The following is a 16154-nucleotide window of genomic DNA, read 5'->3' as shown; positions in this document are numbered from 1 at the left end:
ACAAATGAGACTTCTCAGAATACCGTGTACAGTTCTGATCTCCCACGTTCAGGAATGATAGCTTAACAACAACAGTGCCAAGAGGAGCAACCAGGATGACAAACTGAATGCAGAGCCGTCTTACCAGAGTAAGCCAAGAGTTTCAGATGTTTAGCTTAACAAACAAGGATTTGGGGTGGGGAGTATGAATTCTCCCTGTAAATATCTGGAAGCAGAGGAAAGCTGTTTTTGTACAAAGACTGTGTCAGGACAAAAACAAGAAGGTATAAACTGGTCCTAAATGTAGCCAAAGTGGAAAGTCAGGAGAAGGTTCCTGACCATGTGAAATTCTAGAAGAACTTCACAATAGGCAGGGTGGGGTCAAATGAACTTGCTTTAATAGGAAGCTTGCATGCTTATGAAGGGATTATACAATGCTGCTATCTGCTGTAATAGATATAACCTTGGAGGCCCCTTCCAGACCTCTCTGCCTAGGACTGTGACTGGAAGGTTCCTGACAATTATCAGTGACTAGAGGACAGGCAAGTTCTCTAGCAGAAAAGCTAAACTGCTCTACATGCAGGATGGATATGATGTCACTTGTTAGCAGTGATCTCTCATTTTCTTTTAATTTTGAGAATCTAACAAATTCAAAGCTAATAACCAGACTGATGAGGCAGTAGTTTAGAAGATGGGTGTGTACAACAGTGGGTCAGTTTGCCTTCTACACAAACTTTAATGAACAGTAATTACCTGTCTCTCAGGGCATGGTTTCTAATCTCCTCCACTAGCTGGAAGACGCGAGAGAGGGGTGAACGAAATACATCAACAGCAAGGAAGTTCTTCTGCCATGGGGAGACGGTAGCTTTCACAAAGATCTGCTGAATGTAGGCCACAGGAGCACCAACATACTGTGGGGAAAACCAGAGGGAGAATGAAAGCACATGGTGAGTGGGAAGCTGCTTAGCAGAATTAGACCACAGCTTGGCAACCTTTCAGGAAGGGGTTTGCCAGACTATATTTTCCTTTCCCAAATTAGAGGTGAAACATGACAGTACTAACCTAGCAAGAACAAAAAGAGTCTGTTTCTCAAAGAGGCAAAATGCCACCGACCATTTTGGCATCAGTCTATTGCACTTCTTTGTGAGGCAGAGGCTCCCAGCTCCTGCTGAATTTGGTACTGGAATGAAAGGCAGGAGCAGGGACTCACTGCCTCTCACAGATGCCTCTCACAGCGCTGCAGTTCCCCCAACCTGTGCTGATTCTGCTGTGTGCCATTTAAATCTTCCTGGTCTCTGTGCCCAGGCTGCTGACCCTGCTCTAGGGACTGCAGTGCTGACATGCCGTGGCAGCCAAAATTTTTGTGCTTTATTAGCTGAACTAGGCAACAAAGCAGAAGGGAAGATTTAATCAGCCAGCAGCAGCCCGAGTGAATAGCATAGTGCAAAAAGCTCTCAGTGGCACCAGGGAGTGTAGAAGGCAGCAAATTATTTCAGTAACAGTGAGAAGAGCACACATAGAGAGAGTAGAGAGCTGGAGGCATCAAAAGCAGTAAGCCAACAGGTAACTTCTACTTAAGAGAGACCCTGGAATGAAAAAGAACAATGCAGGTTACAAAGGATGATTTTAGAATTGTTTCCTGATTTCCTGGACCAGGTTATCAGCCTTCTTGGAAAGCATCAGGGTTCCAGTTTGTTCAGGCAAAAGAAAAGTTAATTCCTTACCCTTAACATAAGGATGTAAGTCTCATTTACCTGCATGATACATACCAGTCAATTAAAAAAAAACCAAAACAAAACCAAAACCCACCTTTAGATCATACTCAATTCACCAGGTTCTTCAAGCATCCCTGCACTCCCTAGACTACACTGTATTAGCTAGCTCCATAGACAAGAGTCTTTGGCTGCCTAAATTCAAATTCAAATGAAAACCTCTTGATTGTGACCTTAAAAAAAAAGCCCGTGTCTTGGAGGTGAGGTCTAGACTACATACAACATCAGAAAAAACCCTGCTAGATGCAGTATTTTAAAGCCAAAGGAGAGAAAATTGCAAGCACTGAGGAGCTGGACAGTCTGTCTTCCACCTCCAGGCCAGAGAGACATTCCCATTCTGACAGCTAGTTAGTGATCTTCAAAGGATAAGCTCGTTGATAGCCAAAATCCAGACCCCTTCAGAGAGAGGCTGACAACATCAAAACCACCATTGTAATTACTGGTAGCATCTCCACAGACAGTTACAGCAGTAAAGGCTGACTAAATCCTATTCTCACCCTTCAGAGGAGGCCAAGGGCAGGTGTGTGAAGCGGTGTCAGCAGGAGGCTTGTCCTGCTGCTCTAGGGAAACTGCATGCCTTCCTATGACATTAGGAAATTGGGGTCCGTTATGCCAGAACCCATCATTAAACTTATTTACACCTAATAATGCTTTAGAAAGCGTACTACTTGCCTTAGATAAAGTTATCCTTGAAAAATGGGCTCTTAAACAGCATTTCAGAGCTTTTAACTCTTCTAAATGCCTAGCATCTGGTTTTCTGATAGAGCAAGACTAATACAAGACAAATACAGCCTTAACTCAGCAGTTAGATAAAGCAACACGTCACCAGGAATATTTTCCGTTGATTACAGTAAAGCGTAGGTAACACAGCAGGGGTGTTTCACCATCTCATCAACCCCACACACACACCCAGCCACCCCCAAAGCAGGACTCACCCAGTCGGGACGCTCGCTGAGATCCCCTTGCTGCAGACCTGCGTCTGGAGAGGGTGGGGAGTAATCCTTCACAGGGGTGCTGTACTCCACAGGTCCTGTTCCAGGCAGCGGCAGCTTCAGCAGCGGGTAACTACAGTTAAGACATAAGCAAGAAACGTTGTGCTTTTTTTTTAACTAGGCTTTTAGACAGAAGCGCTCAAAAAATGAATGGGTCATGAAAAATGAGCCCACTCCAGCTAAATCCACCCTCTGCAGGACAGGAGACACAGCTGCAATACAAGAGAGCTTTAGCTCTCATAGGAACTGTTTGATGTGCTTCCCCAACACAAGAGCTAACTGGTCTTTCTCCCTTGGAAAGGGATAACTAAAAGCCCTGGGAGAAAAAGAAGGGAAATTCTTGCAGGACCTCACCTGAATTACTCTCCATCACTTGAAAGTTAGTAGAGCTAAAAACATTAAGTAGAGCCACATCTCAAATATCGTGTAGCCCACGCAAAAATGAGACATTCATTGTATTCAGATGGCTGCTCTCCTGACCCAAACCCTATACTAACCACCTCATTTTCCTCATTAAGATTTAAACTATTTCCAATATTTGTCATCAACTTCATTGGTCCTCAAAGCGCTTTTAATAGCAACAGTGAGACACCAGAACAGCTATGAAGTATTTATCTTCTTGCTCTTTGCTACTACAATCTTCAGATGATTGTAGCAGCTATCCCACAACACAGACTGCAAATTATTTGAAAGTTGAGGTATTGAGGTTTCAGAGAGTTTAGAACAGTGTTTTTAGCTCCAGATGTTCTTGGAAGTGATTAAAACCGTACCAGAATTGAACTGGTGGAAAAAGCAAGACTGCTGTTACAGAGATATCAAGCAACAAGTGGAAATTGTCAGCACCAAAATGAGCAGAGACCCGAGTTTCCTGGGCTTTCTGACAATGTAACTTCTGTCTTTTTTGTTGTCTGATCTTTTTGTTAGGGATTAGCCTGAATCATTAAAGGCCATGGAGGGGACAAGCAACAGCTAAAGACAAGGCTCCAGACTGAACAACGAAAGGCTGAAAAAGAACAATGAAATCAGAAGCAAAGCTTGTTGGATTTGCTATTTTATTAGTCTGACAAAAATACAACATCTAATTATTATCATTTCATTGTGCAATGGGAGGGAAGAGAAAAAGGAACAATAGAATCATGTCATAATACATCGGAGGTGAAAATGCCCAGCAAAAGCCACGATCTGGAGACACAGCACAGCCTCTTTTCTCTCACAAGCAGCGATCAGTTTTAGTCCTTCTAAATGACACGTAGCACCTGCCTGTCACAAATGATCTGCTGAAAACAAAAGCTTGGGGGAGATACATACAGCAATCATCCTGAGACTGAGATAACATAGATTAAAATAATAAAATCTAGTATATGTGATAAACAAAGCAGAATGAGTTGAAGAGGTGACCAAGGAAGAACGATTTTTTCACTAAGTGAGTTTGATGTGGATGGCCGAGTGTGTCCAGGAATCTAAGGAAAACACTTTCATGCTACGTGCTTATCCAGAGGTGGATTTCCCTGGGCAATCACCTGTCAGCTTTAAGGAGTCAGAACAGTAACCTTTTATAGAACTTAACTCATTTAGAGGCACAAAATCTAAACAGCCAGCGTGTTGCAGGAGTAACAACGGGACACGCTGGTCTTGCCTCACAAGCACCGGTGGAGCAGCTCAGGCTTCAGAAGTGATCTTGTCGCTTCTCTGGTTGAAGTTTCATCTCCAGGACCAGGCTATTGTTGGATATGCCGAAACAAGCAGCGCCCGGTGCTGCACCTGATCAGGAAGCCTCGATATCCGGAAAAACGCTGAGAGCAATGCAGCTGATGGTCGGATCTCCACAGTCAGTGGTGAAGACCTGACCACTGCCAGAGGTCACAGCTATGGCACCAAGGGTGATGGAAACACTGAGCTCTTCTGGATGCTGAACATTTCACAAGTACTTTTTTCTAGTTTAGCAAGATTCAGCTAGCCCTGCACGCAATCCTACCTTGAAAACTCTTTCAACTCTTGTTGTTTTTCAAAGCAAAAATGCCCAAATCCTGGCAGAGGCAAAACTTGCATGTGGATTTTTTTCACTTCCTAAAGACCTGCTGGGATGCAAGGATTTTGCCCTCGTACTAGTTGCTAGGTAGAAAAAACTATTTTCTGTAGCCAGAGATGAAAGTCATTTCAGTGGGCGCAACAAGCTCAGCCTACAGAAGCAATAAATTGCCACCTCCCAGGAAGATGACTGCATCCCTCCCTTCGTCCCACTCACCCACATCTAGCCTAGGAAACAAGTAGCCACCCTTCCTCATCCTGCTCATTCAGTACAGCATCCCTAAACCCAGCGTGAACACGGGGGTGGACCAGATGACCTCCAGAGGTGCCTGCCTGCCTCACCAGCCTGTGCTACCACAGCTAGTCCAGTGGAGGCCACCGAAACGGTGATGGGGCAGGAGAATATGGTGCAAAAGGAGAGCTACTGGGTGAACTGGACCCATCCAGCCTGGAGGAGTCTGAGGAGGGAATCTAAAATGTAGTCTTCAGCGATTTAATTCCTGGTTATAGCGAAGATGACCCCAGACTTGTCCCAGGGGTGTACAGGGAAAGGACACAAGTGCAGCAAGCTAAATTCCAATTAGATATAAGGAAAAAAATTCTTCACAATGAGAGCACTGAAACACTGGAAAAGGGACCGAGTAGCTGTGGACTCTCCATCATTGGAGCTATTCAAACGTCAACCAGACAGGGCTCCAAGCCTAAATTTGGGGTTAGCCCTGCTTCGAGCAGTGACCTTCATCATCACAGACCCCCCGTGTGGACGGGATCTCTGGAGGGCTTCAGTGCCAACTCCTGCTCAAACCAAGGCCAACAAGAGCAGGTTGCTCAGAGCCATGTCCAGTCTGGGTTTGCATATCTCCAAGGACTGAGGGCAGTCTCAGTCTCTCCAGGCACCTATTCTAGCATTTGATAACCCTCATAATGAATGGTTTTTTTCCTTGGATCTATCAGAATTTCCCATCTGTCCACTGCCTCTTGTCCTTCCAGTACATATCCTAAGAAGAATCTGGCTCCACCTTCTCTACACCCTCCCAATAAGCAGTTATAGGCCAGCATCATCCCTGAGCCTACTTAGGGCTGAAGATACTCCGTCCCTTCAGCCTCTCCTCCTCCATGGTACTCTACAGCTCCCCCCTCGATAGCTCTGCTGGATGTGCACCAGTATGTCAACGCCTTCCTCATGCGCCAGAGCCCCAAACTGGACGCAGGACTGTGGTTTCACAAAGGCCAGACAGAAGGAAGACTCCCTTCCCTTTAACCCTGTTGGCTGCACTCTTGCTAGTGTAGCCCAGGATGCAGTTGGACTTTCTGCTGCAAGGACACGCCGCCTAACTCATGTCCAACTTGCTCTTTGTGGCAAAGCTGCTTTCCAGCCTGTCCGGCTCCAGGGGCTTACTCCACCTCAGGTGCAGGACTCTGCATTTGCCTTTTGGCCTTTGCTGAGCCTCCCAAGGCTCCTGTCAGCCCATCTTCCCAACCCATCAAAGTGTCTCTGCAACCGCACTCTCCACCATACTGACTGCTCTCCCACGTCTGGTATGATCTACAAACTTGGTGAGCGTGTGCTCTGCTCCCTCATCCAGGTCATTAACAGCGATGTTAAATAGACCTCGCCCCTGTTCGTGGATTAGGGGGTTTACATGAACTGCTGGCAGAGCTGCGGGAGCAGCAGCTTGCAGTAGAGAGACAGGAGAACAGCTGGGAAAGGTGAAGCACCTGAATTTCCACAGCTGTCTGCAAAATAACAACCTGGCCATAATCACAGATGTTTTGCCAGTATTGAGCATGTCACATCAAGCAATTCTGGATTCTGTTATGCCCTTTCTGTGCTTGAGGCCACAAAGGCCTTAACATGCCAGCTTACATACTGCAGAAACTTGAAAAAAAGAGTATTTTGATGTTTTTAAAAAATATAGCCTCTGGAGATGGTTCTCAGTTGCTCCACCATGTTGGTTCTCAGCCACTAGTACATTTACATTTTAATAAAACCACTTTGTCACCAAGAAACACGCCTGTTGCCAAAGTGGAGTGGAGATGTGTGTCAACTCCTCTGCTATCGAACTATTTCCTCCTACATACGTACCAGCTGTTCGCAGCAGCCTTGGCTTTAGCTACGGAAGCTACCTGAGAAGTTGGGAAGGAGGAATGTTCATCTAAACAATGGCAATTTGTACACAGTTGGCTTGGGGTTACATGAGTCCTCGGAGAAAGATGCAAGACTTGACAGGCCGCCTGATGGCAGCTCATAGGACAGGTTAGCTGAGAATCCCATATTTGTTTTTTCTGTTGTTAAAAAAACAGTTTAATTTCCTGTAGAGGGGAAGAAGCAAACCACTCCCATCCTGAAGTGCAAGGCACCTCCCAAAATACTGGACACAGCAACTCACAGCTCCTTAATGACATTTTTGAATGACCAAGATTTTTGTTTTGTTGGATTTTATTTTTCATGTTAGGATTTTCAAACTTGTCCAAAAAATGTGGAAGTCAAAGCTAATGCAACAGAGGAAGGAGTAAGCGGCATTTCTTGGAAAACTCAAGGGGAACAAAATGAGGGGAAAAAACAAAAGCGAAATTTTCGGTGGAAGAAAAAAGAAATCTAGCGAAGTCTGTGCACTGCTGAGGACTATATCCTACTGCAGCTGTCGGCGAACCAAGGCAACCGAGACTCCCACAGTCCACCATCCTCTTCAGGCCTACAGTCAGCGTAGATCTGTTGATATCTAAATCAACTTCAGCATTTCCCTGCAATTCGATTAAATCATGAATATGGAACAGGATTTATGCTGTAGGAAAAGAACTATAGCTCTGTAAGATCTATTCACTCTCTACAACTCCCTGAAAGGGGTTTGTGGTGAGGTGGGTGTTGGTCTCTTCTCCCAAGTGACTAGCGACAGGACAAGAGGAAACTGCCTCAAGTTGCGCCAGGGGAGGTTCAGGCTGGATATTAGGAAAAATTTCTTTACTGAGAGAGTGGTGAAGCACTGGATCAGGCTGCCCAGGGAAGTGGTGGAGTCACCATCACTGGAGGTGTTCAAAAAACGTGTAGACGTGGCATTGCGGGACATGGTTTAGTGGGCATGGTGGGGTTGGGTTGATGGTTGGACTTGATGATCTTAAAGGTCTTTTCCAACCTTAGTGATGCTGTGATTTTATACGCTCCCTCCAAACCATATTTTTAATCTATCCCTACAGTAGGCAAGGAAGAGGAAAACAGCATCCAACACTGCAGTTATTCAAACTGTTTGCCTCTTGCTCATGTGATGCAAAACAGTGTTAGATTTTCTCCATCCAATCTGAAGTTTTCTGCAGGTCACGTTGATGGGCTCCTTCAGCTTCCTCTACACTTCCAGGCTGCTCAGCCAACAAAAGCCGTGTTGCCAAGTAGGCCATAACTCTCTTCATTTCCCCATAAGCTAATGAGTCCTAATTCTAATACTCAGCACTGTTAAAGACAGTGAGACACAACACATTTCAGTCATGGCTCTATTCTCATAGGTTATTACCTTCATCGGGAGCAAGAGTTTTGTCTTCGGTGATATTATCCATGTATTTTCAAAGAGGGTAGATTTAGATTACATATTATGAAGAAATTCTTTACTGTGAGGGTGGTGAGACACTGGAACAAGTTGCCCAGAGGTGGATGCCCCCTCCCTGGCAGTGTTCAAGACCAGGTTGGATGAGGCTTTGAGTAACCTGATCTAGTGGAAGGTGTCCCTGCCCATGGCAGGGGGGTTGGAACTAGATGATCTTTAAGGACCCTTCCAACCCAAACCTTTCTATGATTCTATATTTTACTGAGACTAGAAGAGCTGTGGTATTAGAAGACACTGATGTGCAGATTGTCTGGCACACACAGAAAAAGCTGGAACCATTTTTTATTATAATCCCCATTTTCAGCAACTATCTTCAGAGAACAGTCCCCACAGGAATCCACATTTAAAAGATTTAAATAAAAGGTTAAAACAGACCCTGTTGTCTGTACACACCTATGTTTAGCTCCTATAGTCCTTAATGCAACATGACCTAGATAGTGTAGATTGCTCATTGTATCGTTTTGCAGCAGAGCTCAGGAATAAGACCTACTATTGAGACTCTTCTCCAAAGCTCCCTCATCTTGAACCAACTACAACACAATATATGTCCCCATAAGGGAAGCAGGAACATATATTTACTTATATCACAGTGATATTTGAGGACTCATGTTTATGAATGGAAGAACACACAAAGTACACATTCTACATTACACTTATTGTAAATTATTTCAGTAAGATGCTAAGCCATTAGTTCTTGAGTTTAATTAGCCTTATACAGGCACACAGTATCAGCTGATCTAGTCAGTGATACCTGAGACAGACTGACAGCAGAGACAAAAAAGGACAGACTGACAAAGAACCACTCAATGACACCAAGAAAGTCACTAGCCCTACTATTTCAGACATCAATGTTAGAGCATCTTTTAAGTAAAGAGATACTTAAAAAAACAAACCAAGAGCTGCTGCTGAGTTGTCAGAAGCATCCTGGCTTCCCACAGACACTAAACGTTGCAAGGACTGCGAGACGTGACAAGCCTAGGTCCTTTCCATGCACACTTCTTACCAAATGCGAGAACTGCTCCAAGTCAGTTACAGCGAAGTGATTTCTAGCACTCAGGTTTGATTCTCCTCACGTTTCTCTTTGTTAAGAGATTTTTTTGACTGTCAGGGAAAGAGGTGAACACCAGAATGGAAAGGATAGAGAAAGGAGGGGAGAAAAGTAGGATCTGAAACAGGTGACAGGAAAGCTCAGAAATAAGTTTTAGTTTTTGAGAAGGCTTATTTTTAGATGTTCATGTAACAGCGCACCCTGACATCCTTCTGTGAATCCAAAATAAAGGAAAAAATAGATCATCTACAAGTTGGTGTTGCTGAATTCAAGTAAGAGTGCATTTTAGTTACCAAGCATTAGGTATGTTCAAGCAAAAATGTTCATCCAACTACTTTACATATTTTCAAGACAGCTCAGAGGGCCAAGATGGAGAACTGCCAGGTCAGCCCGAGGCAGCTGGCAACTCAACAGAACTGCAAACCCTACAATTGCATACTCCTCCTTCTCAGAATCAAAGCGGAGATCTCCACCACCCCAGAATAGTCTTCAGCTGATGAATATGAAGGAAAGTAGAGAGCTGCCAGGTCTTAGGTAACAGGGAAGGTGGTGATATATTGCCTTAAAATAGCTACCACCTCCATTTTGCACACTGGAGAACAAGTTTTTTAGCCTGTTTCCAGCCTAAACTGTCCCAAAGACAGAAAAACCTGAAAACCCATTGCTAATAAGAGACAGGAAAATTGATAAAAAGGGTCTTGCCAGAGGGTAGAGAAGGCCAGCTATCTGGCAGCAACAGTTCCCTTTTTAGCCTTGGTAAGTGCATAAACAATACCTCTTTCTGAATAAATGGTTTGCTTTGCCCTGTTTCCCACAGACAGGACCCTCAAAAATCTGCACTGCAAAAGTAAAGGTTCCCCTTGCTCTGTGCTGCCAGTTTACTTTTTTCTGCAGAGCAGAGTAGAGGGCTCGTTACACAGAACTTGCTTCTAGTTCCATCATGCGGTCCCACAGGAGACCGTACTCTCCATGGATTTGGAACATGAAGAGTGACAGCAACTCAGCTTCTCTAGTTATCACACAAGATAGTACAAACCTGTAAGACAGTGAAATGTTCTTGGAGAAAGAAATATATGTACACACACAAAAGGGCTCTGGTTCCAGTCAGTTCTACAATTCTTTCATAGCAGAACCTAGTGCTTCAGCCAAATAATGAACACCTGCAAAGACTCACCCTGTTTAATTCTCCTAAACCTGGAATCACAGAATCAACTGTTTGATTTTAAATTCTTACTTTAACTAAAAACTATTCTTCAGAACTACACAGGAATTTCAAATTTACCCTGGTTACCAGATTTATAGGCATCAACTGTTCTTCTCTGAGCTGGGGAGGAGGAACTACTCTAGTGTCAGACAGGCTTAAGTGGCACTCTCACTCTACTAGAGAAAAAAAACCAGGAAACACTCAGGTAAGTTTGTCCCTGTAAAGCACAGGAGTGTTTCTTAATGCAGATCCATTTAAGCGAGATGATGACGATGAATGTCACCTACAAAGGGATATATAGTAAAACAGGAAGTTAATTAACAAGCCCTGCATCTGTCAATAGCTAGTTCAGCAGAAAGCCCTCCCTCTGAAGTGAAGACTAACTTGGATTTTCGGACTTTGATTAAGACTATAGAGTAAGAATGAGACATAGGAATTTTTGTGTTTGCTTTGAATATTAATTTATTAACAAAAACAGATGTGCTGTCTTGTCTGGAACTGGCATTAAAAACAGCGTCCCATCAAAATACTTCCAAGGTTAAAGACAGAATACATTGAAACAACCTATAACAGACACTCTGCGTTGACTGTGCTACCTGATCCTTGACCCCTGACCTTTTTACAACAGGAGAAACACCCGCATGTTAACTGTTGTCACACCGATTGAGAACCAGAACTGATGCTGGGTAAATTGTGGACCATGTGGTTTATTTCAGCTTTTAAAAAAAAAAAGTTATCTGAACACAAAGATGGTCACGTTTTACTGAGGTGTGGGGGAGGAAAATGAGAACAACTGCGTTCCTTCTGTAGCAGAGTTTTACAAGCTCTCCTTGATTCTGGGTGCACACAGGTGCAGAAGAAGAGAAGACTCTTGTTTAACCTCTCTCCCTTTCAAGAATTCAGGATGTAGGATCCACCCTTGCTTGCTTTAACATCGCGATGCATTTATTAACCATGCCTAAGGCTGAAGAATACAGAATGCTTCCTTTTTGCTCTACTACCTTCTCCTTTTTTCACCCACTCCTTCAGGGACAGGGACTAATCTCAGCAACACCGAGGATGTTACTAGCTTCTTCCCTGTTGATAAAAGTCAGCACGAAACCACTGGATCGCTTGTGTATCTTCCTTCCTCATTAGAAAGACCTGTAGTTCCTACTACTTAATTAGTCCATGCTCGTTTCAGACACTAACCTGCATTACTATGCAAACAGTGCTGAGAGTCTCTTATCAATCATGTTGGACAGAAACATTGCCTAAATGAGCTTCTACCCTGAAGCTGGGCCTTGATTTTTTTCCACCAGCTTCTTTCTCCAAATTTCAGCACATTTCTCCATTTTTGCAGTGAGGTGGATGAGATGAATCAGTGAGGTCTATCCTAAGAAAAATGGAACACTTCTGAAGAGCACAAACAAATTACATTCCAGCAGTAAATCGGTGTCAAAGACCATTACTCCGAGTCCTCACGATAGGACTGCAGGAAGAAATGCAGATGTGACACTTTGTGGCCATCAGCGAGTTCCTCCCCCCAGCCAACGGAAAGCTTCCACAGGAGGTGGCCATCCGATAGCTCCCGTAAGCAACTGTCTGCAGCGGCTCCTGCAGACAGCACCCAACCCACACTATGTGCTGAATATGCCCGACAGCTGCCAGTTTTGCATTCTGGAAGGCTATCATAGAACCATTTAGGTTGGGAAAGACCTTTAAGATCATCGAGTCCAACTGTTAACCTAGCATGGACAACTCCACCACTAAACCATGTCCCTCAGCACCATATCCACACGGCTTTTAAATACCACCAGGGATGGGGACTCCACCACCTCCCTGGGCAGCCTGTTCCAGTGTCTGACAACCCTTTCAGCGAAGAAATTTTTCCTAATATCCAGCCTCAACCTCCCCTGGCACAACTTGAGGCCATTTCCTCTTGTCCTGTCACTTGGGAGAAGAGACCAACACCCACCTCCCCACAACCCCCTTTCAGGGAGTTGCAGAGAGCGATGAGGTCTCCCCTCAGCCTCCTCTTCTCCAGACTGAACAACCCCAGCTCCCTCAGCCGCTCCTCATCAGACTTGTGCTCCAGACCCCTCACCAGCTTCGTCGCCCTTCTCTGGACACGCTCCAGCACCTCAATGTCCTTCTTGGAGTGAGGGGCCCAAACCTGAACACAGTATTCGAGGTGCGGCCTCACCAGCGCCGAGTACAGGGGCACGATCCCCTCCCTACTCCTGCTGGCCACACCATTTCTGATACAGGCCAGGATGCTGTTGGCCTTCTTGGCCACCTGGGCACACTGCTGGCTCATCTTCAGCCGGCTGTCCACCAACACCCCCAGGTCCTTTTCCGCCGGGCAGCTTTCCAGCCACTCGTCCCCAAGCCTGGAGCGTTGCGTGGGGTTGCTGTGACCCAAGTGCAGGACCCGGCACGGAGCCTGGCTGAATCTCAGATGGACACGATTTAAAACAAATACACATACAGCTAGCTGTGCTGGGTCAGACCAAGGGTCCATCTGCCCAGCAGCCTATTTCTCACAGCGGCCAATAGCAGATGTCTAGGAAAGAGTCGAAGGATATGGCGAGCATATAATGCATGAAATGCCCAGCACATGACATAGTTCCAGGACTTAACTTCAGCTAAAAATTCATTTTCCCAAATAACTGCTACAATACTTTTGAAGTTTCCTGCTCCACCCCATAGACAGCCAGCAGTCATTGAGATGACTGTTGATCACTTCTGTTTTCCTGTTACTTCATACCATTTTATATATTCAGGCATCCTGATTAACAAAGAAATTATAGTCCTTTCATTGGCCTTGGCACCCTGCCCTCCCCAAAAAACTATAAAATTTGACTCCATCTGATGAAAAGACATGTTTAGAAGGATTCTAGTGCAGTACAGTCTGAAAAGCTACTGAATATTTTGCTCCAGGTTTATACGGTCGTAGTCCCTACCCATTTGTTCAGGGGCTTAGCTTTCAACAGCTATAGTTGCACAAGTCACAGAGCTAACAACTGTGTGCAGCCACACACAAGTATCAGATTATTCCACACAGAGCAAACGAGGAAGCAGCATCTCTCAGACTTTTATTTATCAAGTGCTCACGGTAGAGAGCAGCCCCTGAATTTGAGCTTTAGCAAGAAAATACCCAAATTCTAGCACAAGCCAAGGAACCTGAAATACAATATACATGATAATGCAGCTTCATTTTAAGTGGATATACTAAGTTTTATTTCTCGTTTTAAATGAATGAACAATACGTGGTCTGCAACTGCAAAGCTATCTAGCCCCAAGAAAACAGGAGTTACTCTCAAATCACTTGATAGCGAGGATCTGTGTTCCCTTTAGCACCACCTCCTTTTTCAGCATGGAAAAAAAAAAACAGAAGATGGAAGGAAGAAAGCACGGGCTGGGGAAAGGGACACTCCTAACACCTTGATAAATCAACACGACACATACACTGGAGAAACTGAAAAGGGAGCTCAAAAACAATTCTCCTAAATCATTTTGCATTGCACAGCTCCTTTACAAATGTGATAGGCAGACTAAAAAGCAGAGAGACAGAATGACAGACAGTTGAGGCTGGAAGGCAGCTCTGGATGTCGGCTAGGCTAAACCTGCTCGGAGCAGGGTCAGCCACAGCAGATGGCTCAGGGCCGTGTCCAGATGGCTTTGAGTATCTCGTAGGATGGAGCCACAACCACCTCTCTGGGATACCCGCTCTAATTGTTAACAACCTTAAAGTAAAAAAGTATTTTCTTATGTATAAGCAGAATCTCCCGTGTTTCAGCTTGTGCCCGTTGCCTCATGTCCTGTCACTGGGCACCAGTGAGTGGTGAGCCTGGCTCCATTCTCTTTACACCCCCTCTTCATATATTCACATATGGTGATGAGACCCCCTGAGCCTTCTCTTCTCTAGGCTGAACAGTCCCAGCTCTCTCACTCTTTCTGCACAGCGGAGATGCTCCAGTCCCTTCATCATCTTTGTGGCCCTTTGCTGGACTTCCTTGACTAACTCCATGTCCTTCTTTTGACGGGAAGCCCAGCACTGGACCCAGCACTCCAGGTGGGGCCTCACCAGTGCTGAGCAGAAGGGAAAGATCACCTTGACGTGCTGGCTACGCTCTCCCTAAGGCAGCCCAGCATGCTGTGGGCCGCCTCTGCCCTGAGGGCACATAGGTGGCTCCTGTCCAATCTGGTGTCCACCAGGACCTGTTCTGCGAAGCTGCTTTCCAGCGAGCTGACCTTCGGTCTGTACAGATGCCTGGGGTTATTGTTCCTTCTGCATTTCCTTGTGTTGAACTTCATGAAGTTCCTCTCTGCCCATGCAGCCATCTGGTGCATCAGCTACTCTTTCCAGTTTTCATCCAGCCACTTCATCCGGTTTTCCACTTCCAGTTCTTCATAAGTGAAGTTTGTATCGTCTGCAAACTTGCTGAGGGTGCAGTCCACCCCAACATCCAGGTCAACAATGAATTAGTCAGGCCTCAGGTTCAAACTAAGAGGAAGACTTGAAGACCTCAACCCAAAACTAAGCTTCCAATAAATATTTCAGAGCATCCTGTGCATGGATATCCTGTCAGAGTTCAGTCTTGCCACACTGAAATGCTCAAGTGTAAAAGGGCCGCACTCTGGAATAGTTTCGACCTAGTTAGCAATGCCACTTCTCAAGCCAGAATTAACACCTAGTTAACACCAGTTAATACAGAGCAGCTCAGAACTGGAACTGAAACATCCCCAAAAATTGCTTCTAAAGAGGCAGCACTTTACCCACGCTGCAGTTCAATTTTTTGCCAAGGTACTCTTGCTCTCAAAGGGTGTCACAGTATTTTTAAACCCCTCTCTCTCCTAGGGCCGTTATTTGCTTTTCTAATGAGTTACTGGAACTCATTAGAGAAAATATAGACTATTCACTTTATGTTTAATCATGTCTTGGACAAGTTTTCTGCAGTCTAAAGGAAACTAGTAACTGCAGAATCCTCAAATACCAGCACCAAGTAATGCAGACACTTCCACAAATTTACAATTACCAGTAGCTAATCTGCCAAAGACAACCTGGTTTGAAGCTTCAGGGACTTAGTGGAAACACCTTAATTCACACTGCTCTAAACATACGACTAAAAGGACAGCACAGATACAAGTTCTGACCTAGTGGGCACAAGGTTCCCTAGAAGAATGAGGACAGCTGCTAGTACTCCTAGGTCAGATTTCCTCCTGCCCAAGAAATGCTAAATTTAGGAAAGGGAGTAAGCATGCAGTTTTTATTTTGATTCCTCCCAAACTACAACATTTGTACGGATAAACATTTTATACTGAAGCAGTTGTCTTACATTCCTGTATTTACCCCCAGGCAACAGCACCTGAAAGATAACTGAAAACAGGAGCCTAATACCACTGGAAGCGCTGATGAAGCAATTAGCAAGCCAGAGCACTGTGGCGTGGTGATTCAGGACTCATGGTGGAACTCTGTTTTGGCTAACGCAGGCCTGGCATGTGAAAGCAGCATCCAGCAAAGCTGAAGTCAAGACAGAGCCCTTACTTGCA

At 44.9% G+C, this 16154-nt stretch overlaps 1 protein-coding gene across 1 annotated transcript in view; it reads right to left on the bottom strand.

The window, feature by feature from the left end:
- Positions 1-16154, bottom strand: part of SCAP (SREBF chaperone) — a 68137-nt gene that overhangs the window by 29683 nt on the left and 22300 nt on the right. The window contains exons 3-4 of the mRNA XM_059818564.1: positions 2687-2816; positions 733-890 (exon numbers count right to left, since the gene is read on the bottom strand). Coding sequence (XP_059674547.1) covers positions 733-890; positions 2687-2816 — 288 coding nt within the window. The remainder of the gene's footprint in view (positions 1-732; positions 891-2686; positions 2817-16154) is intronic.

Source organism: Gavia stellata, chromosome 6 (assembly GCF_030936135.1).
Source record: "Gavia stellata isolate bGavSte3 chromosome 6, bGavSte3.hap2, whole genome shotgun sequence".
In the NCBI taxonomy this organism is placed as follows: Eukaryota; Metazoa; Chordata; class Aves; order Gaviiformes; family Gaviidae; genus Gavia; species Gavia stellata.
The sequence above is the reverse complement of the archived record's forward strand: the minus strand, read 5'-3'. Positions and strand labels throughout refer to the sequence as shown.